General features: G+C 45.2%; 1 protein-coding gene across 6 annotated transcripts in view; it reads left to right on the forward strand.

Moving 5' to 3' along the window:
• Nucleotides 1-15,445, forward strand: part of SENP5 (SUMO specific peptidase 5) — a 56,902-nt gene extending 41,457 nt beyond the window's left edge. For all 6 annotated transcript variants that reach the window (XM_084847576.1, XM_084847578.1, XM_084847575.1 and 3 more), the window contains 4 exons: nt 2,901-3,038; nt 4,179-4,262; nt 15,131-15,181; nt 15,288-15,445. In XM_084847576.1, coding sequence (XP_084703702.1) covers nt 2,901-3,038; nt 4,179-4,262; nt 15,131-15,181; nt 15,288-15,398 — 384 coding nt within the window. In that variant the 3' untranslated portion in view covers nt 15,399-15,445. The remainder of the gene's footprint in view (nt 1-2,900; nt 3,039-4,178; nt 4,263-15,130; nt 15,182-15,287) is intronic.
• The last annotated feature ends 3,454 nt before the right edge of the window (nt 15,446-18,899 follow it).

The raw sequence follows: 18,899 nt of genomic DNA on the forward strand, positions 1-18,899 counted from the left end.
GACTAGCCTATGTCATTGCGTAAATGACCGAACCTGAGCTGTTTCTCTGCCACCTCTGCTTGCTGCTAAAGTCTTTGATGGGATTGTGCTTTGTGCTCTTTGATGGCATCAAGCTGCACCATGTAAACCACCTTTGTAAACCACCTTGAGCAAAGTATTTTTTTAGGAGGGCAGGTAAACATAGTGTATATAAATAGCATCTGTGTGGAGCAGCTAAGGGTTTTTGTCTAGTGTTACTGCCCGCGACATCGTGTTTCAAATGACCGTTTTGTCTTCTGCCATCTCGGCTCAGTCCTACAGTATTTTAATGTCCAATGCCTCCGAGGCATGTAAGTCAAGGGTGGGGAACAGTTTTTCAGTAGGGCACCCCCCACCCCCCGCCCACTGCACGGGCTGAATGAATTCAGGGAGCGTGGCCAGGTGGCACTTGGGGAAATCCCCACTGTAACCTATGATCACAAACCCTGGAGGAATCCAAGGAGGCTCTGTGGGCCAGATGGGGAACTGCCGCAGGCCAGATTAGGCGTGCAGGCTTGAAACCCTGATGTAAGTGTAGCAGGAAGGGGGCAAAGACTCCTGCTAATGCTGGAGCTTTGCAGCGAGGCAGAGAGAGCTTGGCCACAGTAACCTCAAGAATGGATTATTGCAACATGCTCTGTGTGGGGCTGCCCTTAAGGCTGGTCTGAAAGCTGCAGCTGTTACAGAATTGGCTGTTGTTGGGGTCCTGCCCCCTTTTCAGCAGGTAACCCCTTTGCTGAGGGAATTGCACTGACTGCCTATCTGCTACCAAGCCAGGTTTAAGGTTCTGGTACTGGTGTATAAAGCCCTAAACCACTTGGGAGCAGGGTATTTTGGAGCACGCCCTGGTCCCTTAACGACATGCCATGTCACTGTGGTCATCAGATGAGGCACTCCCGGTGGTCCTGAGGTCTGTTTAGAGTCTGTCCTCTCTTTCTGCAATTCCCTGGCAGTTGATGCCAGGCAGGCGCTAGCATTGCTATAGAGCGTTGCTTGTTCAGGTTATCTCTGGATTTGTAGCTTAGCTAGGGTTGGGTTCATCAGTTGTAAGCCACAGTGTAAAACACGCTCACCTATCCTGGCACCCTCCAGATGTGTTGGGCTACAACTCTTAATGTGCTGAGAGTTGTAATCCAACACATGTGGAGGATCCCATGTTGGGGAAGGCTGGTATACAACATGACCGATAGAAGTGTACCTTATTGGGAAGGGTGGAGGCACCTGTGTTGAAGGGATGGTTTTAAAAGTGGGGAAGATGGCTTTTCCCCATAGGGCTGTTGGCAGGCATCAATATTGTTATATTTTCAGCATCTTCTCAGGACACTTTTATTTCATTCATTCATTCCTGAGTAAAAGACCAGCCACAGTTTTATTGGTATAATTTGATTTTAAATATTTTTATTTTGTATTTTGGCTTGTAAGTTGCATACTTTGGCTCCTGCCCTTTACGACTCAGGATTCTTTAATATGTAGAATGGTTTATAAATTTGGTAAATAAATAAAAATTGCGTTGGGGCTGGCACTGCCTATGTTACCCAAGCACTTGTCAGAGCCTAGTTGGCCTCCCTCCCTCCCCCCCCCAATATTGCATCTAAGCTTGTTCTCTGATTTTCATACTCCCATTTATGGGCCTCTAGCTATCCTAATGCTTATGCCTGGAGCAGTCGTCTCCTTCACTTTCAAGCCTTAGGACTTGATGATTCCTCTGAACTGCCTCTGCCTTGCCTCCCTCACTCTGGCCCCATTACTCATCTATCAGTGGCAGCCTTCCTCCCTCCATCCCTGTGTTATCGATCAATTGTTGGTTGGCCAGGTGCGCTGCTACTTCTAGAGTCTGTGTAGCACTTAGAACGCAGTTGGTGCTTTATAGATGCTCAACTTGTAGTTGAAGGGTGCTTGAAACAGCAATTGCCTTTGGCAAAATGTGTGTTCCTTGGGATCTGAGGAGCTGTTTTCTAAGGTTCTGCCCATTGGGGTGGGGTGAGAGGGCTTGTTTCCACTTGGAAGTGTTACCTCAATCGGTATCTGTAGTGTTTGACTTGTAACTGCTGTCTCAAGGGCTAGACCAGGGATCTTAATTTGCTTGGTCAGAAACCAGAATATCTCTTCTTTTATCCCTTTCTGGATCTTGGCCTTCCTCCAACGAGCGCAGGGTGGTAAACAGTGGGAGTCTGGGGTAGGTGCGGGCTCTCTTTGCAATAGCCTTGTAAAGTTGGTTATGGTGACTGGCCTGAGATTGCCCAGTGAGCCTCATGGGTGAGTGCGGATTTGAACCGCGGTCTCTCTGCTCCAAGTCTGCCCACTTTGCTGGTCTTGCAAGTCTCTGCTACAAGGAGTACAACTCACTCAAAGGAACACAATTTGTGCAGTTTTATATCTGACAATATCAGGCTTAATTCAGCAGATGACTGCCAAGAGAAATCATGACAATTTACTTAAGCTGTCTGTACCTACCACATTACTAGCGCCTCTTTTCTAATTGCCAAATGATAAAATAGTATAGGACAGGGGTGAGGAGCCTGTGGCCCTCCAGATTTTGTTGGACAATAGCTACCATTATCCCTGGCCATTGCCCTGGCTGGCTGGGGCTGATGGGAACTGGAGTCTAACAGTGTCTGGAAGACCGTAGGTTCCCTACACCTGACAGGTGTGAGGAGAACTCCTCACTCATACAGGGTGAGGAGAAATGTGGTTCGTGAAAAATTGTCAGATTTCGCCCCCCCCCCCCCCCAATGCACATAGGGAGAAACCTTTTCAGACCTCTAATGCCTTTCTTCTTAGGAATCAGTGAGGTTATTCTGTATCAAGTGTTATCCTAATATAATTTAATTGCATATAGTTATGAACACTTTTAATGATGGATGTTCTTTTTTCTTTGTCAGGTGGACCTTTTCAAAAAGACTCTCTTGTTAATTCCTATTCATCTGGAAGTCCACTGGTCCCTAATTACTGTGAATCTCCCTAACCGAATTATTTCATTTTATGACTCTCAAGGCATTCATTTTAAGTTCTGCGTTGAGGTAAGCGTAACTTGTCACAGCCGTTCTATGCAATGCCTCAGGTGTTCCTAAAACAAGACTTGGCCCCTCCATTCATAGGGCTGTGTTCCTTTTCCGTAATACTTTGGACTTCCTGATCTACGAATCTCAGGTCCTCTTTGGCCAAAGGGAGATCGCATCAGTTTTGTTCGTGTGGAAACTGGCCCGGATCTTGACTTGAATTTCTGTGGATTAAACTGATAAGATATTCTAGTATAGGATCCCAGGCCAGACATCCTACTGTTGAGGTTTCCACGACCCAAAGCTTGTCTTTAAAAGGGACACCTGCTCCTTTGGCTCTGCCAAAAGCCCTTCTTGCAATCAATCTGCAGCCATTAACCATAGACTTCATATCTACCTTTTGTCCTATACTACGGCTGGGTTCAGACAACAGGATAACCCACATTCAAGGGTCGAGTATGGCTTGAATGTGGGTTGTTGTTGAAACATGAGTTATCGTGGTTAACAAACTGTGGTTTGTTATTGTGGCTGGGTTCAGACAACATGATAACTCACATTTCAACAACAACCCACAGTTCAGCGACAACCCCCACTCAACCCCCACTCGACCCCTGAGTGTGGGTTACCGTATTGTGTGAACCCCGGCTACATTTTGTACAAAAAGTACATTTTTTGTACATGTTTTGTACTAAACGTACATCCTCTCCTCCCCCAGTTATCAACTTTGTCCTAGTTCATACCCCATGTTCATGAAAGCAACTGTCCTGTCCAGTCTTTTCAAATCTGTCCTAAATAGCTCTCAAACATTTTGAGCCTTTTATCTATCCCAATTGTTTCCACTTCCTTTCTGTGATCTCAGGGCAGTGTATACAGTGGCTTCTTTCATTTTATCTTTGCGTCAGTCCTGTCAGGTAGACTGTACTGAGAGCTAGTGACTTGCTTGGGGCCTATGTAGCATGCTTCATGAACTTGAGACTCTGTGGTTCAGGTCATGGCCTATTAGAGAATTAATCCCTAGGTTTCCCCAGTCCAACCGAAATACTCTCTCCGCTATACGTCACTGCTCTTGTGAGTGATCATCAGCAGGGAAGTGCTTAGTTAAGTTTTCTGTACGAATCCAAACTGCTGTGATTCATATTTCCCCTCTCTTTTTTTTTAAAGAACATACGAAAATACTTGCTGACAGAAGCTAGAGAGAAGAATCATCCCGATTTCCTTCAGGGTTGGCAGACTGCTGTTACAAAGGTAAGAACCATCAGCATCTTTGGAATGGCGGCTTTGTAAAGTAAAATTTAAAAGACTTACGTTAACAGGAAGTCAGCGTGCAAAGGCAACGTTCTGTCCCCCCCCCCCCCCCCCCGGAAGCCCCGAGAGCCTTTGAGGTACATGAATATCTATGTAATGGGTTGGTAGTGAACTCATGGCGCAAATAGTGGAGATGTTGCCCAACGTTGAGGTGGGGCAGGCAATAGTGAGGTGATGTCTCTTGCTTCTGTGTGCTAATGTTCTCTGAGAAAGGGTTTGGTTTCCCAGAGATTCAGCTATCGCAGAGCCAGTTGCTGCTGTGGATGTTATTTGTAAGCACAAGGAATGTTCTAGAGCTGTGCAGAGAAAGGGTAGATGACAAGACGGCTGCACCTGACCTGGATTCTTCCACAAGTGTGTGTTCTTGCATTTCTCTTTCTCTCTGAGTACTCCCAGCAGCTGTGTGGGCAGGAAGTTTCAGTCTGTTTCCCACCTCCCAGCAGAGCAGAGGAAGCTGCTCCAGCTGGTCTAGGGACTATAGACGCAAGCAAGCTCCCAGAGAGCGAGCAATCAGATTTCAGCTTCCAAACTTGAATAGCACTCACACTACTACTGGTCAGCAGTGGAAGTTTTAAAGGCCCTCTTTTTTCTTTTTCTCCCTATGGAAGTATGCTTCAAGGAATGGAATGAGTTGTGGTGGAGCCATACAGCACACTCCTTTAATATTCAGTGCTAATTCATTGTGTTACAGATGCAAAGTGGATGGCAAAGTGTTTCATGAGCCTTTGTGTCATGCAAACATGCTGCTTGACAGAAAGACACTATGCTCTATTAAAATGTTGAGGCCTGCTTAAAGCACCCACCTTTTAAGTGCCTAAGCCAGGATATTATGCAGTCACCAGCTGCCCATCACCAGGCAACAGATATGTCTTTTAGCTGTCCAAACTGAACCATCATGAAATTAGAGTGCCACATGAACCCACTGGTCCAGTACTTGGTACAATATGTCCCAGCTCCCACTGTAACATTCTTACCTTTGTTCTTACCTTACTGTACCGTACCTTCTTATCTTATTGCCAGTGTAGTGTAGTGGTGAGAGTGACGGACTGGGAGCCGGGAGATCCGGGTTCTAGTCCCCACTTGGCCATGGAAGCTCACTGGGTGACTTTGGGCCAGTCACAGACTCTCAGCCCAACCTACCTCACAGGGTTGTTGTTGTGAGGATACAACGGTGAGGAGGAGGATAATGTAGGCCGCCTTGAGTTCCTTGTGAGAGGGAGAAAGGCGGGGTATAAATGCAATAAATAAATAAAATAAATATTGTAAAAATATTGGGGGCAGGGGTAATAGTTGGATAGTGTTGTTTGTTCAGGATGCCTCTGGATTCGTAGCTTAGCTAGACGTGTGTTCATCAGTTGCAAGCAACAGCCTTCCCCAGTCCAGTGCCCTCCAGCTGTGTTGGACTACAACTCTCAGCATGCTGGGAGTTGTAATCCAACACATGTGGAGGATCCCAGGCTGGGGAAGGCTGGTGCACAACATGGGAGATAGAAGTGTACTGTATTGAGAAGGGTGGGGGCATCTCTGTCAAAGGGATGGTTTTAAAGGTTGGGAAAGATAGCTTTTCCCCATAGGGCTGTCAAGTCTGCCAGGTTACGCCAGTGCAACAGCCACTTACAGCCAAATGTAGCCTGGCAGTGATAAAAGAGAACAACTTGTGTGAAGTGCAAACAAGGGAATTTGTGACTTGCATAACCATATCCCGTAATAGCTCTGAAGATATAAAATGGGCCATTGCACATTAGACAGTTTCCCAATGGCTTCCTGCTCAAAATGAGATGCCTCGAAGCTTTATTGCTATATGAGGATGATCTTCCACTTCTCCCCTCCCTGGTCCCCGTAAGAGACTGTGTAGCCCTAGGAGGGAGAAGGAGAGTCGTGTGAGGTCTAGGACATAACCCAACCTTAGGAATATCTGGTGGCTTTCACGTTGGAAGAATCTGGAAGATGAAACTGGAGCGTTTAGAGGCAGCTTGGGTGTGTTAGTGTCCCTGTGTCTCTTTTTGTAGCCCCTGTGCCAGGGCATTTAGGGCCAAGTCTCTCATGTTTTTTCAAGCATGTGCTGAAAAATGTAGAGGTACGAATGTGGTACATGTGTTTACAAAACCCTTCATGTATGAATATGCTCCTAAAATTACACTGTGCAAAAATTAGGCATAACAAAGGTTTTGCTTGTAGGTGTATAGTCTTGAGGTAAAAACAAGACATATCATGGAGGAAATAAAAGGGGGATGAATTGGGAAAAGCCAAGGTGAATAGCTGTTGCACTCTAGCAGGGTGACCATTTTGCTGATTGCTTCCTGCAGTGGTTCAGTAACCCAGTTCTCTCCACTGCCAGACTCTTTGGATCTCACTTCTGACTAGGAGTGGGGTCAGGATCCTGGGACATACCACTTCAGAACTAAATTAGGCTGTTTTCTTCAAAAATTTTGGGGGTTAACGTGGAAAGTTTCCATGGACGTTGCAATTTGGAGTGGGGCGGGGAAGAGGCAAATGGTGGTCCTAGCTTAGACTGTTGGAAGGGACTTTGGATGCAGCCAGGTGGAAAGAGATCTTGGCGTTGTGGTGGACAGCTCAATGAAAATGTCAACTCAGTGTGCGGCCTCTGTGAAAAAAGCAAACTCCATGTTAGGCATAATTAGGAAAGGAATTGAGAATAAAACTGCCACTATCATACTGCCATTATACAAATCTATGGTGCAACCACACTTAGAATACCGTGTACAGTTCTGGTCACTGCATCTAAAAAAAGATATTGTAGAGCTGGAAAAAGGGCAGAAAAGGGCAGCTAAAATGATCAAGGGGCTGGAGCAACTTCTCTATGAGGGAAGGTTACAACAGCTGGGATTGTTCAGCTTGGTCTGAGCTCCAAAACACAAAAGCAGTCTTTGGAATCCAAATAAAGATGGTACAGGAGGGCAGCACTTAATTTTGCAGTATGCCAGCCTCTTGGTTAAATAATAAAAATAAATAAATAATAATCTTAAGAAATAAAATAAAAATTGGGCAGGGAGCCTGGTGGGTGCCAAGTGAGGTTCCATGGGCCCCATGTTCGAGAACCCAGCATTGCATAGTGCAGACTGCCACAATATGTTTGGCTGCTTCTGCCCACCCCCCGGCCACACACACGTGCAAGTTGCTGAATTGCACTGTGACCAGTTCTAAAAAAGGATATTGTAGACCTGGAAAAAAGTACAGAAAAGGACAACTAAAATGATCAAGTGGCTGGAGCATCTCCCCTATGAGGGAAGGTTACAACAGCTGGGATTGTTTAGCTTGGAGAAAAGGAGGGTAAGGGGAGACACGATAGAGGTGTACAAAACTAGGCATGGTGTGGAGAATGTGGATAGTGAGACATTTTTCTCCCGCTCTCATAATACTAGAACCCGGGGGTCATCCCATGAAGCTGATTGGTGGGAGATTCAGGACAGATGAAAGGAAGTACTTCTTCACAGAGTACATAGTTAAACTATGGAATTCGCTAACAGAGGATGTAGTGATGTCCACCAATTTGCATGGCTTTAAAAGGGTTAGACAGATTTCTGGAAGAGAAGTCTATCGGTGGCTACTGGTCCTGATGGCTGTGTGCTACCTCCAGTACCAGAGGCAGTATGCCTATGCACACCACTTGCTGGGGAACATGGGTGGGAGGGTGCTGTTGCACTCATGTCCTGCTTGTGGGTTCCTGGTCGACAGCTGGTTGGCCACTGTGTGAGCAGAATGCTGGACTGGATGGACCCTTGGTCTGATCCAGCAGGGCTCTTCTTACGTTATGTACCGATGCTGACAGTTCTGGTAGGGGAGATATCGAATGGTGGTACAGGTGCCCTTGCTGGAAAACTGAAATTGGCTGCAGCTGCCTGTACAGTGTCAATCCGGTTGCAGACTGAGATTTGCTGCTGCCTGATACATGAAACAGACATCAAGTAGCCGCTTAGGACCCAGTGCTCCTCAGGGTGTGCCTGGTTCCCCTCGCAATCTCTCTTCAGTGTGACAAGTTTGATGGAGTGGCTGTTGAACGTGTGTATTGTTTGCTAGGCAGCCGGGGCCAGAGCACTTCTTTCTTTCTTCTTCCGAACGCAGCGCAGCTGCCTGAAGCACTCTTGGCGGCAGTGCTGAGGCCGAGGCCCGCAATGACGATTTTCTTTGTCGGCCTCTGAGGCACCTGCTACAAGCTTCAGGGGTTCTCACAAGGGAGGGGTATAAACAGTGGGTTCCCCTAAGAATCTTCATTGGGACTGGAACTTCTTAACTTGTTCATAAATGATTTGGAGTTAGGGGTAAGCAGTGAGGTGTTCAAATTTGTCAACACCACCAAATTATTTAGCGTGGTTAAACCAAAAAGGGGCACCGAAGAGCTCCAAAAGGAACTTTCCAAAGTGGGGGAATAGGCATTAAAATGGCAAATGTTCAGTGTAATCAAGTATAAAGCGATGCATGTTGGGGCAAAAAAATCCTAATTTCACTTATATGCTGATGGGGGCTGAGTTGGCAGTGAATGACCACGAAAAGGAACTTGGGGTTGCTGATTCTGTACATGGCTGCTGTGAAAAAGGCATATTCCATGTTGGGGATCTTTAGGAAAGGAATCGAAAATAAAACTGCCGATATCATAATGGTTTATGCAAATCTATCATGCAAACGCAGATGGAATACTGTGTACAGTTCCTCTCACCGCACTTCACAGAGGATATTGTAGTGTTGGAGAAAGTGCAAAAAGGGACAACTAAAATGTTCAAGGGTCTGGAGCAACTTCCCTATGAGGAACGATTACAACATCAGGGACTGTTTAGCTCAGAGAAGAGGTGAGTGAGGGGAGACGTGGTAGAGGTGCACAAAATGATGCATGATGTGGAGAAAGTGGATAGGGAGATTTTTCTCTCTCTCTCATAGTTGTTCAGTTGTTCAGTCGTGTCCGACTCTTCGTGACCCCATGGACCATAGCACGCCAGGCCTTCCTGTCCTCTGCTCTCTCCCGGAGTGTGCTCAAGTTCATATTCATTGCATCGGTGATGCTATCTAGCCATCTCATCCTCTGCCGTCCCCTTCTCCTTTTGCCTTCCATCTTTCCCAGCATCAGGGTCTTTTCCAGTGACTTTGCATTAGGTGGCCAAAATATTTGCATTAGGTGGCCAAAATGTTTGAGCTTCAGCTTCAGTATCTGTCCTTCCAGTGAGCAGTCAGGGTTGATTTCCTTTAGGATGGACTGATTTGACCTCCTTGCAGTCCAGGGGACTCGTAAGAGTCTTCTCCAGCACCACAGTTCGAAAGCATCCATTCTTCGGCGCTCAGCCTTCCTTATAGTCCAGCTCTCACAGCCATACATTACTACTGGGAAAACCATAGCTTTGATTATACGAACCTTTGTTGGCAAGGTGATGTCTCTGCTTCTTACTATGCTGTCTAGGTGTGCTATAGCTTTCCTCCCAGGAAGCAAGCATCTTTTAATTTCATGGCTACAGTCACCGTCTGCGGTGATCTTGGAGCCCAAGAAAGTAAAATCTGTCACTGCTTCCATTCAGATGGCATGATCTTCGTTTTTTTTAATGTTGAGTTTCAAACCACCTTTTGCACTCTCCACTTTCACCCTCAACAAGAGGCTCTTTAGATCCTCTTCGCTTTCTGCCATTAGGGTGGTATCGTCTGCGTATCTGAGGTTGTTAATAATTCTCCCGGCAATCTTAATTCCGACCTGACGTTTTTCTGGAATTCTCTTGCTTTCTCCATGATCCAGCGAATGTTGGCAATTTGATCTCTAGTTCCTCTGCCTCTTCGAAACCCAGCTTGTACTTCCGGTAGTTCTCGGTTCACATGCTGCTGAAGCCTAGCTTGTAGGATTTTGAGCATAACCTTGCTGGCATGTGAAATTAGCACAATCGTACGGTAGTTTGAACACTCTTTGTCATTGCCCTTCTTTGGAATTGGAATGTAAACTGACCTTTTCCAGTCTTGTGGCCACTGTTGAGTATTCCAAATGTGTTGGCATATTGAGTGCAGCACTTTAACAGCATCATCTTTTAGGATTTTAAATAGCTCAGCTGGAATACTGTCATATCCGCTAGCTTTGTTGTTAGTAATGCTTCCTAAGGCTCACTTGACTTCACTCTCTAGGATGTCCGGCTCAGGTTCAGTGACTGCACTATCATGGCTATCAGGGACATTCAGATCTTTCCTGTATAGTTCTTCTGTGTATTCTTGCCACCTCTTCTTAATCTCATCTGCTTCTTTTAGGTCCCTGCCTTCTTTTTCCTTGATCATGCCCATCTTTGCACAACACGTTCCCTTGAGATCTCCGATTTTCTTGAAAAGGTCTCTAGTCTTTCCCATTCTGTTGTTTTCCTCGATTTCTTTGCATTGTTCATTTAAGAAGGCCTTCTTGTCTCTCCTTGCTATTCTCTGGAACTTTGCATTCAGTTGGATATATCTTCCCCTTTCTCCCTTGCTTTTTGCTTTCCTTCTTTCCTCAGCTACTTGTAAAGCCTCATCAGACAGCCACTTGGCTTTCTTGCATTTCTTTTTCTTTGGGATGGATGGAATTGCTGCCTCCTGAACAGTGTTACGGACCTCCGTCCATAGTTCCTCATACCCTCTGTCTATCAGGTCTAATCCCTGAAATCTATTCCTCACCTCCACTGTATATTCATAAGGGATATGATTTAGGTCATACCTGAATGTTTTAGTGGTTTTACCTACATTCTTCAATTTAAGCTGAAATTTTGCGATAGAAGCTCATGATCTGAGCCACAGTCAGCTCCAGGTCTTGTTTTTACTGACTGTATAGAGCTTCTCCATCTTTGGCTGCAAAGGACATAATCAGTCTGATTTCGATATTGACCATCTGGTGGTGTCCATGTGTAGAGTTGCCTCTTGTGCTGCTGGAAAAGAGTGTTTGCTATGATCAGCGTGTTCTCTTGGCAAAACTCTATTAGCCTTTGTCCTGCTTCATTTTGTACACCAAGGCCATGCTTGCCTGTTATCCCGGTGATTTCTTGACTTCCTACTTTAGCATTCCAATCCCCTATGATGAAGAGGACATCTTTTTTTGATGTTAGTTCTAGAAGGTGTTGTAGGTCTTCATAGAACCGATCAACCTCTGCTTCTTTGGCCTCAGTGGTTGGGGCATAGACTTGAATTACTGCGATGTTGAATGGTTTGCCTTGGATTCGTACTGAGATCATTCTATTGTTTTTAAGATTGTACCCCAGTACTGCTTTCCCCACCCTTTTATTGACTGTGAGTGCTACTCCATTTCTTTTAAGGGATTCTTGCCCGCAGTAGTAGATGTAATGGTCACCTGAATTAAATTCGCCCATGCTTGTCCATTTGAGTTCACTGATTCCCAAGATGTCGATGTTCAATCTTGCCATCTCATGTTTGACCACCTCCAGCTTACCTTGATTCATTGATCTTACATTCCAGGTTCCTAAACAATATTGTTCTTTACAGCATCAGACTTTCTTTTCACCACCAGACACATCCACAGCTGAGTGTCCTTTTGGCTTTGGCCCAGCCGCTTCACTCTTTCTGACGCTACTTGGAAATTCCTTCTGCTCTTCCCCAGTAGTATATTGGACACCTTCCGACCTGAGGGGCTCATCTTCCGGCGTCATCTCTTTTAGCCTTGTGATACGTTCCATGGGGTTTTCTTGGCAGGAATACTGGAGTGGGTTGCCATTTCCTTCTCCAGTGGACCACCTTTTGTCAGAACTCTCTGCCATGACCTGTCCGTCTTGGGTGGCCCTGCACGGCATAGCTTATGGCTTCACTGAGTTACGCAAGCCCCTTTGCCACAACAAGGCAATGATCCATGAAGGGGCTTTCTCATAGTACTAGAACCCAAAGGGGTCATCCCATGAAGCTGAATGATGGGAGCTTCAGGACAGATAACAGGAAGTACTATTTCATAAAGAGAATAGTTAAACGATGGAATTCACTATCACAAGATGAAGTGATGGCCACCAGTTTGGATGGCTTTCAAAGGGGATTGGACAAATTCATGAAGGACAAGGCTAACAGTGACTACTAGTCATGGTGACTATATATTAAGTCTGCTATAGGTGGCAGTATGCCTCTCAGTACCAGTTGTGGGGGAACACAAGTGGGAGGTGCTATTGAGCTCACATCCTGCTTGTCAGCTTCCTATATGCATCTGGTTGGCCACTGCAGGAACAGAATGCTTGACTGGACAGGCCTTTGGCCTATGTTCCTATTGTCCTGAAATTCATCTACCTGGATGATGTCCATTGAATGGATGAATAAAAATGTCCTCCCAGGGTCACCCTCTCCCTACCTTTTGGCAACAAATCGCTAACGTAGGTATGTGTGGGCTACTAAGTCATATGGACTTATTTGCAATCCTACCATAGAATGCCTTTGTAGCTTTCCAAATCTATTATGGAGGTGAGCTGAAGAAAGCTGTATTCTATAGAATGAAGCCTAGAAACAAATGCTTTTCTGAGCTAGCATGTTTTGGCTTGTGTGTGTGCATGCACTTCTGTGTGGGCACAAAATAAATTGTTCTTGCGCAAAGTGGATAGCAATGTTCAAATATTTACTTAAAATAATTGAGAAGAAACCATCCTGCCGAGATCATTAAAAATTTCATATTAGGTTGGGAGATGTAATTTGTGTTCTGTTATAAAATATGTATTTGTGTTAAATTACTTGGCCTCATTCACACAAGGATCTGAGCTCCTCGTGAGTACAGAGCCCTTGCTGTATGCTGTGTGACTCGGCCCAGTCCATCATGACAGTTTTTAGCTCTGAAGACTTCAGAGGAACAGTTTCCTCTAAAATGAGCTACTTAATACTATTGCAGTCTGTCTCTTGTTAAACTGTATCTGCCTCCCCACTTTCCAAGTGAAATTTAAAATGTGTTGCCATTGAAATGGTGACTGGGTCTCTAGTCTGGAGGTGGATGAACGCTTCACCGCAAGGCACTGAGTCTGCAGTTGCCGCCGCCGCCACCACATTCTTCTGCTGGCGCAAGAACAAAACCACACTCTCTTTTTTAAGAAGCGGCGAAGTTTTGGCTGCTCTCTCTCCACAGTGTTCCTAGGCCATTCCTCTTTGCTGGATCTAGATGGGAATTGAGTAGCGAGAGTTGAGATAGGCAGCGGTGCAGGAAAGCATGTGGGCAGTTTCTTGGCAGCTGCTGCCTCTCTTGCTGCTGCCAGGTCATGGTGGAAACAAGCTGAGAGGAGTATGAGTGGTTATCTGCCCACGCTTGAACAGGTTTCGCACAAACGTTCATTGTAGGAGAAGGAGAAAATCAGAACTGGTTTGAATTTCAACTCTGTTGTGTGCTGGGAGAACATGGGCCTCATATATTTAATCTATTTTAAATATTGCCAAAACTTTTATACTGCCCATCAACCCGTTCTCTGGGCTGTTCACAAATAAGAGGTACATGAAGTATAAAACAAAACAGGGGTGGGAAGAAGGTAGATCTCCAGATGTTTTGGATTTCAACTCCCAGGAGCCTCTGCCAGCATGGTCAATGATCCAGAAAGCTGGGGGTTGAAATCCAAAATATTTGGAGTCCTACTTCCTGTTGTTGTTCAGTCGTTAAGTCATGTCCGACTCTTCGTGACCCCATGGACCATAGCATGCCAGGCCTCCCTGTCCTCCGCTCTCTCCCAGAGTGTGCTCAAGTTCATATTCATTGCATTGGTGATGCTATCTAGCCATCTCATCCTCTGCTGTCCCCTTCTCCTTTTGCCTTCGATCTTTTCCAGTGACTTTTCTCTTTGCATTAGGTGGCCAAAATATTTGAGCTTCAGCTTCAGTATCTGTCCTTCCAGTGAGCAGTCAGGGTTGATTTCCTTTAGGATGGACTGATTTGACCTCCTTGCAGTCCAGGGGACTCGTAAGAGTCTTCTCCAGCACCACAGTACTTCCTGACCAGCTCTGAAATAAAATATAGACATAAAGTCCTAACCCAGTTGAAACAGTTATACCAAGTCAGATTGTTTCCTGACTGAAGGGATGTCTTTTGCTTGAAATTCTGTCCCACTTTTGGCTCGATGGAGTTCCGTGGTGTGCCCAGCTTGGCTTGCATTTGTGGGCTGAGCTGCAGCTTTCCCCCCAAACTCTGTCAAGCCAGCTGCGCAGATAGAGATTTGCAGCTGCAATTTGCACAAATTCGCATAAATTATAGTTCAATTTGCATAATTTGTGCAAATTTTGGCAGCGATTTCTGCAAATTTTGGCTGCAATTTGCACAACTTAAAAGATATGGAAAGTTGTGAACTTGCCCAACTCACTGCAGAGTGAGTGAGTCGGGCTCTGCGGGATAAAAATGTACCGAAGTCCAGGGGGCCGAATCAGTGGAAGCTTGTCAAGGTTCATCCCCTGGATGGATTTCTCCAACACTTACCTGACTGTCCATCAGAGAATTGTCTGCTTTGACTGGCAGCAGCTGCTTAGGCTTTAGAGCACAGCTGGGCTACTTTGGAGGGTTAGGGGGCCTTGGCCACGCTGGGACCCTGCAGGAGGCGCACCCTTCCCTGCTGCCACCAGACCTGGCCATGCTGCCGGAATTCTGGGAAACAGGGTGCATGGGGAGCTGCTGGCAAAGGCTGCGCTTTGTCCTGTCCCTTGGCAAGCCAGGAAGGTGGCTGTTTGGTGGTTCTTCCCCAGTGTTCCTTCTCTGAGCCACAATAATCCTTGTGCTAGATTTGGGTTGATGATGCAGAAATGAGGACCGACCAGAGAAGGATCTCCCTGCCTATATTCAGATAAGTGTTTCAAACAGGGATCTAATGTAGAGGCCTGTGGTAAACCGTGTTCTGTTTAATTCCTTCTAGTGCATTCCACAACAGAAAAATGACAGTGACTGTGGAGTTTTTGTGCTCCAGGTAAGGATGCAACTGAAAACCAACTTTCCTTTTTTTAGAAACTGCTTGTTATTATTTCTGGTCTTGGTTCCTAAGAGTTGTCCTCTCTCTCAATCTTTTCCCACAGTACTGCAAGTGCCTCGCCTTAGACCAGCCTTTTCAGTTCTCCCAGGAAGACATGCCTAGAGTGCGAAAAAGGATTTACAAGGAGCTCTGTGAATGCCGGCTAATAGACTAATAAAGGAAAAGAAAAAAAAAAAAGCTACTGCTTTTGGCATTTTTGAAGACCCCAGCTGGTATTTGTGTACTTGAATTTTCTGAAAAACTTCCGTGAATTTCAAACAAGTCTTGCTGGAGCGGTGTGGCCAACGTAATTACCTCAAACTTTTTTCTGACATGCTCCTTATCTGGCGGACCTGCCACAAAATATTCCTGTTGTCAGTTGTCTTTTTTTTCTAATGTTCTTTCCTGTATTTAATATTTATTATCTAACGCATGTGCATAGGCAAAGCATGCGACTAAAAGAGAGAAGTATAAAACTGTAGAATTGGTGCACCTTTGAAACGTAGCTAGAAATGACAAGAATAATACAGGTTAAACTCTTTTTGTCTGAAAACATAAAACGTGCATGATCCATTTTTCTGATGCAATAATGCTTTGATTGTACAAAGAAACCCAATGCCATAACAAGAGCAGCTAGAACCCCCTTTTCTAACACTCGTATTCCTCCTCCCTGCTCTTTTGTTCCCAGTTCCCATTAAATTAGGAAGAAGGATGTGTTGGAAACTGCCCTATATACTTAGTTTGCGGAATTCCATTCGAGTTGGTCATTGCAACTAGAAAAAGAAAAGTCTTCTATTAGATGGCTACTAGATCGCCATCGTCCTGCAATTCAAAAGCAATCCCTTGTACAAGAGACTCTTTAGTGCTAATAAAATATGGAGATGCTCGTTGGATTTGGTGGTGTTGCTCATAGACTTACTCTGGAAACTTTTTTGTCCTGTTCTCAGGGTGCTTTGTAGGCCTCATCTGGGGTCATTGAGCCCCTCTGCTCCCCTCCCCCAATTGCCCTTGTGCTTGTGTGTTGACAGTGTCGGTGACAGGGTCAAGAGGACAACTCTTATCTGCAGCATTTTTGCTTCCTGGGCATCTGTCTTGCAGGGAACCTTGGATGCACACTGTGTGCATCCATATAGTCGTGCCACCCCCTTTCTTTCTGCGTGGTCTGCTTGTCTCCAGGCTTAGAGCCAGGTTGACCACTTCTTCCAGGGGAAATTGTGTGGGCCTGGAATAAACCTTGCAAATGTGGATAAAGTTACTTTGCATACTTAAAGAATGTGTGATCTTCTGTTCAGATGTTCTAGGAAAGGAGTGGAGAGATACGTCCTTGGAGACGGGAGATGGGTTCAGGGGTTGGCAGCTGTAAGTAAGTGTGAAAGTGAGAGTCAGATGTGGTGGGGAATTTTGAGATCTAGTAAGTTAGGGTCAGTATTATTGTGTTAAATAAAAGTTGGATTTGTGGGATCCTGCTTTAGCCACCAGATTCCATGGTGTCACTTCGCGCTACCTGGCACAACTGTCGTCATCTTGATTGCGAAACCTCAAGACTGAACTTCCACAGAGAATTGGTTTGCTGATGGATGCTGTTAGGTATCTGAAGAAGAGTGATTTATCCTATATCTTGGCAGCACCTAGAGCAGCCTTCCCCAACCTGGATCCCTCCAGATGCTTTGGTCTGTAACTCCCATAAGCCCCAGCCAGCATGGCCTATGGTCAGGGATGATGGGAGTTGTAATCAAAGACATCCGGAAGGGTCTGGGTTAGTGAAGGCTGACCTAGAGCAGTGGCATCAGATTTCTTTACCTGCAGGGAACTCATTCCATCACAACTTGTCTGCCGAGAAATCCCTGCATATTTTGCTTGTGGAATTCAGGGATTGGTCAGAACTTGAGTTCTCCCTGCTGCAGTGGACTCTCTAATTGTATAACAGTCTTAGCACAGCTTCATTTGACTGCAGAGCTTGTTCTGCCAACCAGGACGGAAAGCTCTTCTATATTCAAGATGGCTACAGTATATCTGTACAACGCAAACATATTACTGCTGCTGTCACATCTCAATTTTGGCTTCAGTGAAAAATAATAGAAATAGGCTGCGATCCTATGCCCATTTACCTGGGAATAAGCCACACTAAACTCCATGGACTTACTTCTGAGTAGACAAGTACAGGATTGCATTGTTTCTTGGCATTTTGTGCGTATATAATTGCTAACAATGCACAAAGTCCCGGAGACACACAAGATTCTATTAGAGAAATGTGAGCAAAAATCCTTTGCAAGCCCACAGTAATGTATATCTTGTTTTACTAGCTTTACTTGCTACCTGCTGAACATTCTCTTTAAACACATCCTGCTTGCACACCTCTGGCAAAATAGGAAAGGTTTCTTGCCAGCGCTGCCTTCTAGCAATTTATCATGCAAGCCTTGGACTAGTAACATCTTTGTCTTTATAGCATTCATTCCTTTTAAAACCTGTCTTGGAGGGGAAATTGTGTGCACTTGTTAAATACTTCTTACAGAAGGTGAGTGCTAAAAAAGCAGATGATTAAAATACAAAATCATAAAGAGGCAACTCAAGCCCTTGCCAGGAACAATAATTGCTATTTATGTATAATGGCGATCGGCAGTAAGACGAGTCGCATTTGATTGTGCTGAAGATTAATGAGTTTTGTAAGCAACAGTCTAGAAGAATTTTGGCCTTGAATGTCATCGGCTGAATTTGTGTTGCTACAGTCCATGTAGCTTGAAGAAAAATCCCTTGAGGTTAGAGCAGAACTCTTGGTTTTTCTTGATAAACAATCATTTGAAATTCAGCAATAAATCATCTGCGCATGTTTGGGAAACTTAAAAATTTATGATAAGTTGGCTACTATTTTGGAAAAGCATTTTTATCACACCCTTCCTCCAAGAAGGTCAGGGTGGGTACAAATGGTGTGTGGTTCCCCCCCCCCCCCCGCTTTGTCCTCACAACAAACTGCTGAGGGTAGGTTAGCCTTGACAAGAATGGCAAGTTGCCCAGTGAGCTTTATGGCTGCGTACTGATTTGAACTCGGGTCTCCCTAGCCCAAGTGCAGAATGTTTCCTATGACTGCTTTAAAAATGAAACAAAATTCTTCTCACAGGCAGCCCAAATTCTGTTTCAAGGAAAGCTACATTCTCCTTATGTGACTATACTGACAATGGCCATGCTGACTGAAAATTATGGGAATCGCAGACCAATACATCTGGATGGGGGAAGGCTGGGTAAGAGCAAGGTTTCCCAACCCCCCCAGTCTAAAATTAGAGGCAGCTGTGACATACTCTGGCATACATCCCACAAAAGTTTTATATTTTAAGAGTAAGAACCACCAACCAACAGAGGACCCCACTTCCCTGTACTTCTCTGGGACTCACTCATTCAAACAGGTAATTCTGCTGTTATCTCTGCAATGGGACTGAATGATTCTGTTTCTCTCGGAAGCAGACAGGGTCAGAAAAATGAATTATGCAGGGAGGCATTGGCCAGTCTCCAAGCCGTCCCAGACAAATACGCATTTGTTTTGGGCTGTTGGCAGTTCTCTTGCACTGTAGTTGTTTTTTTTTTTTAGCAGTTATTGGGACATAGGATGTGAAATTCCTACATACTTCATTCTGTTTGAATAATGGATTACGTGTAGCGGTCTACTAACATTTTTGCTGTCTGT

Source organism: Heloderma suspectum, chromosome 3, assembly GCF_057233095.1.
Source record: "Heloderma suspectum isolate Gila_16-S chromosome 3, 16-S_ref, whole genome shotgun sequence".
In the NCBI taxonomy this organism is placed as follows: Eukaryota; Metazoa; Chordata; class Lepidosauria; order Squamata; family Helodermatidae; genus Heloderma; species Heloderma suspectum.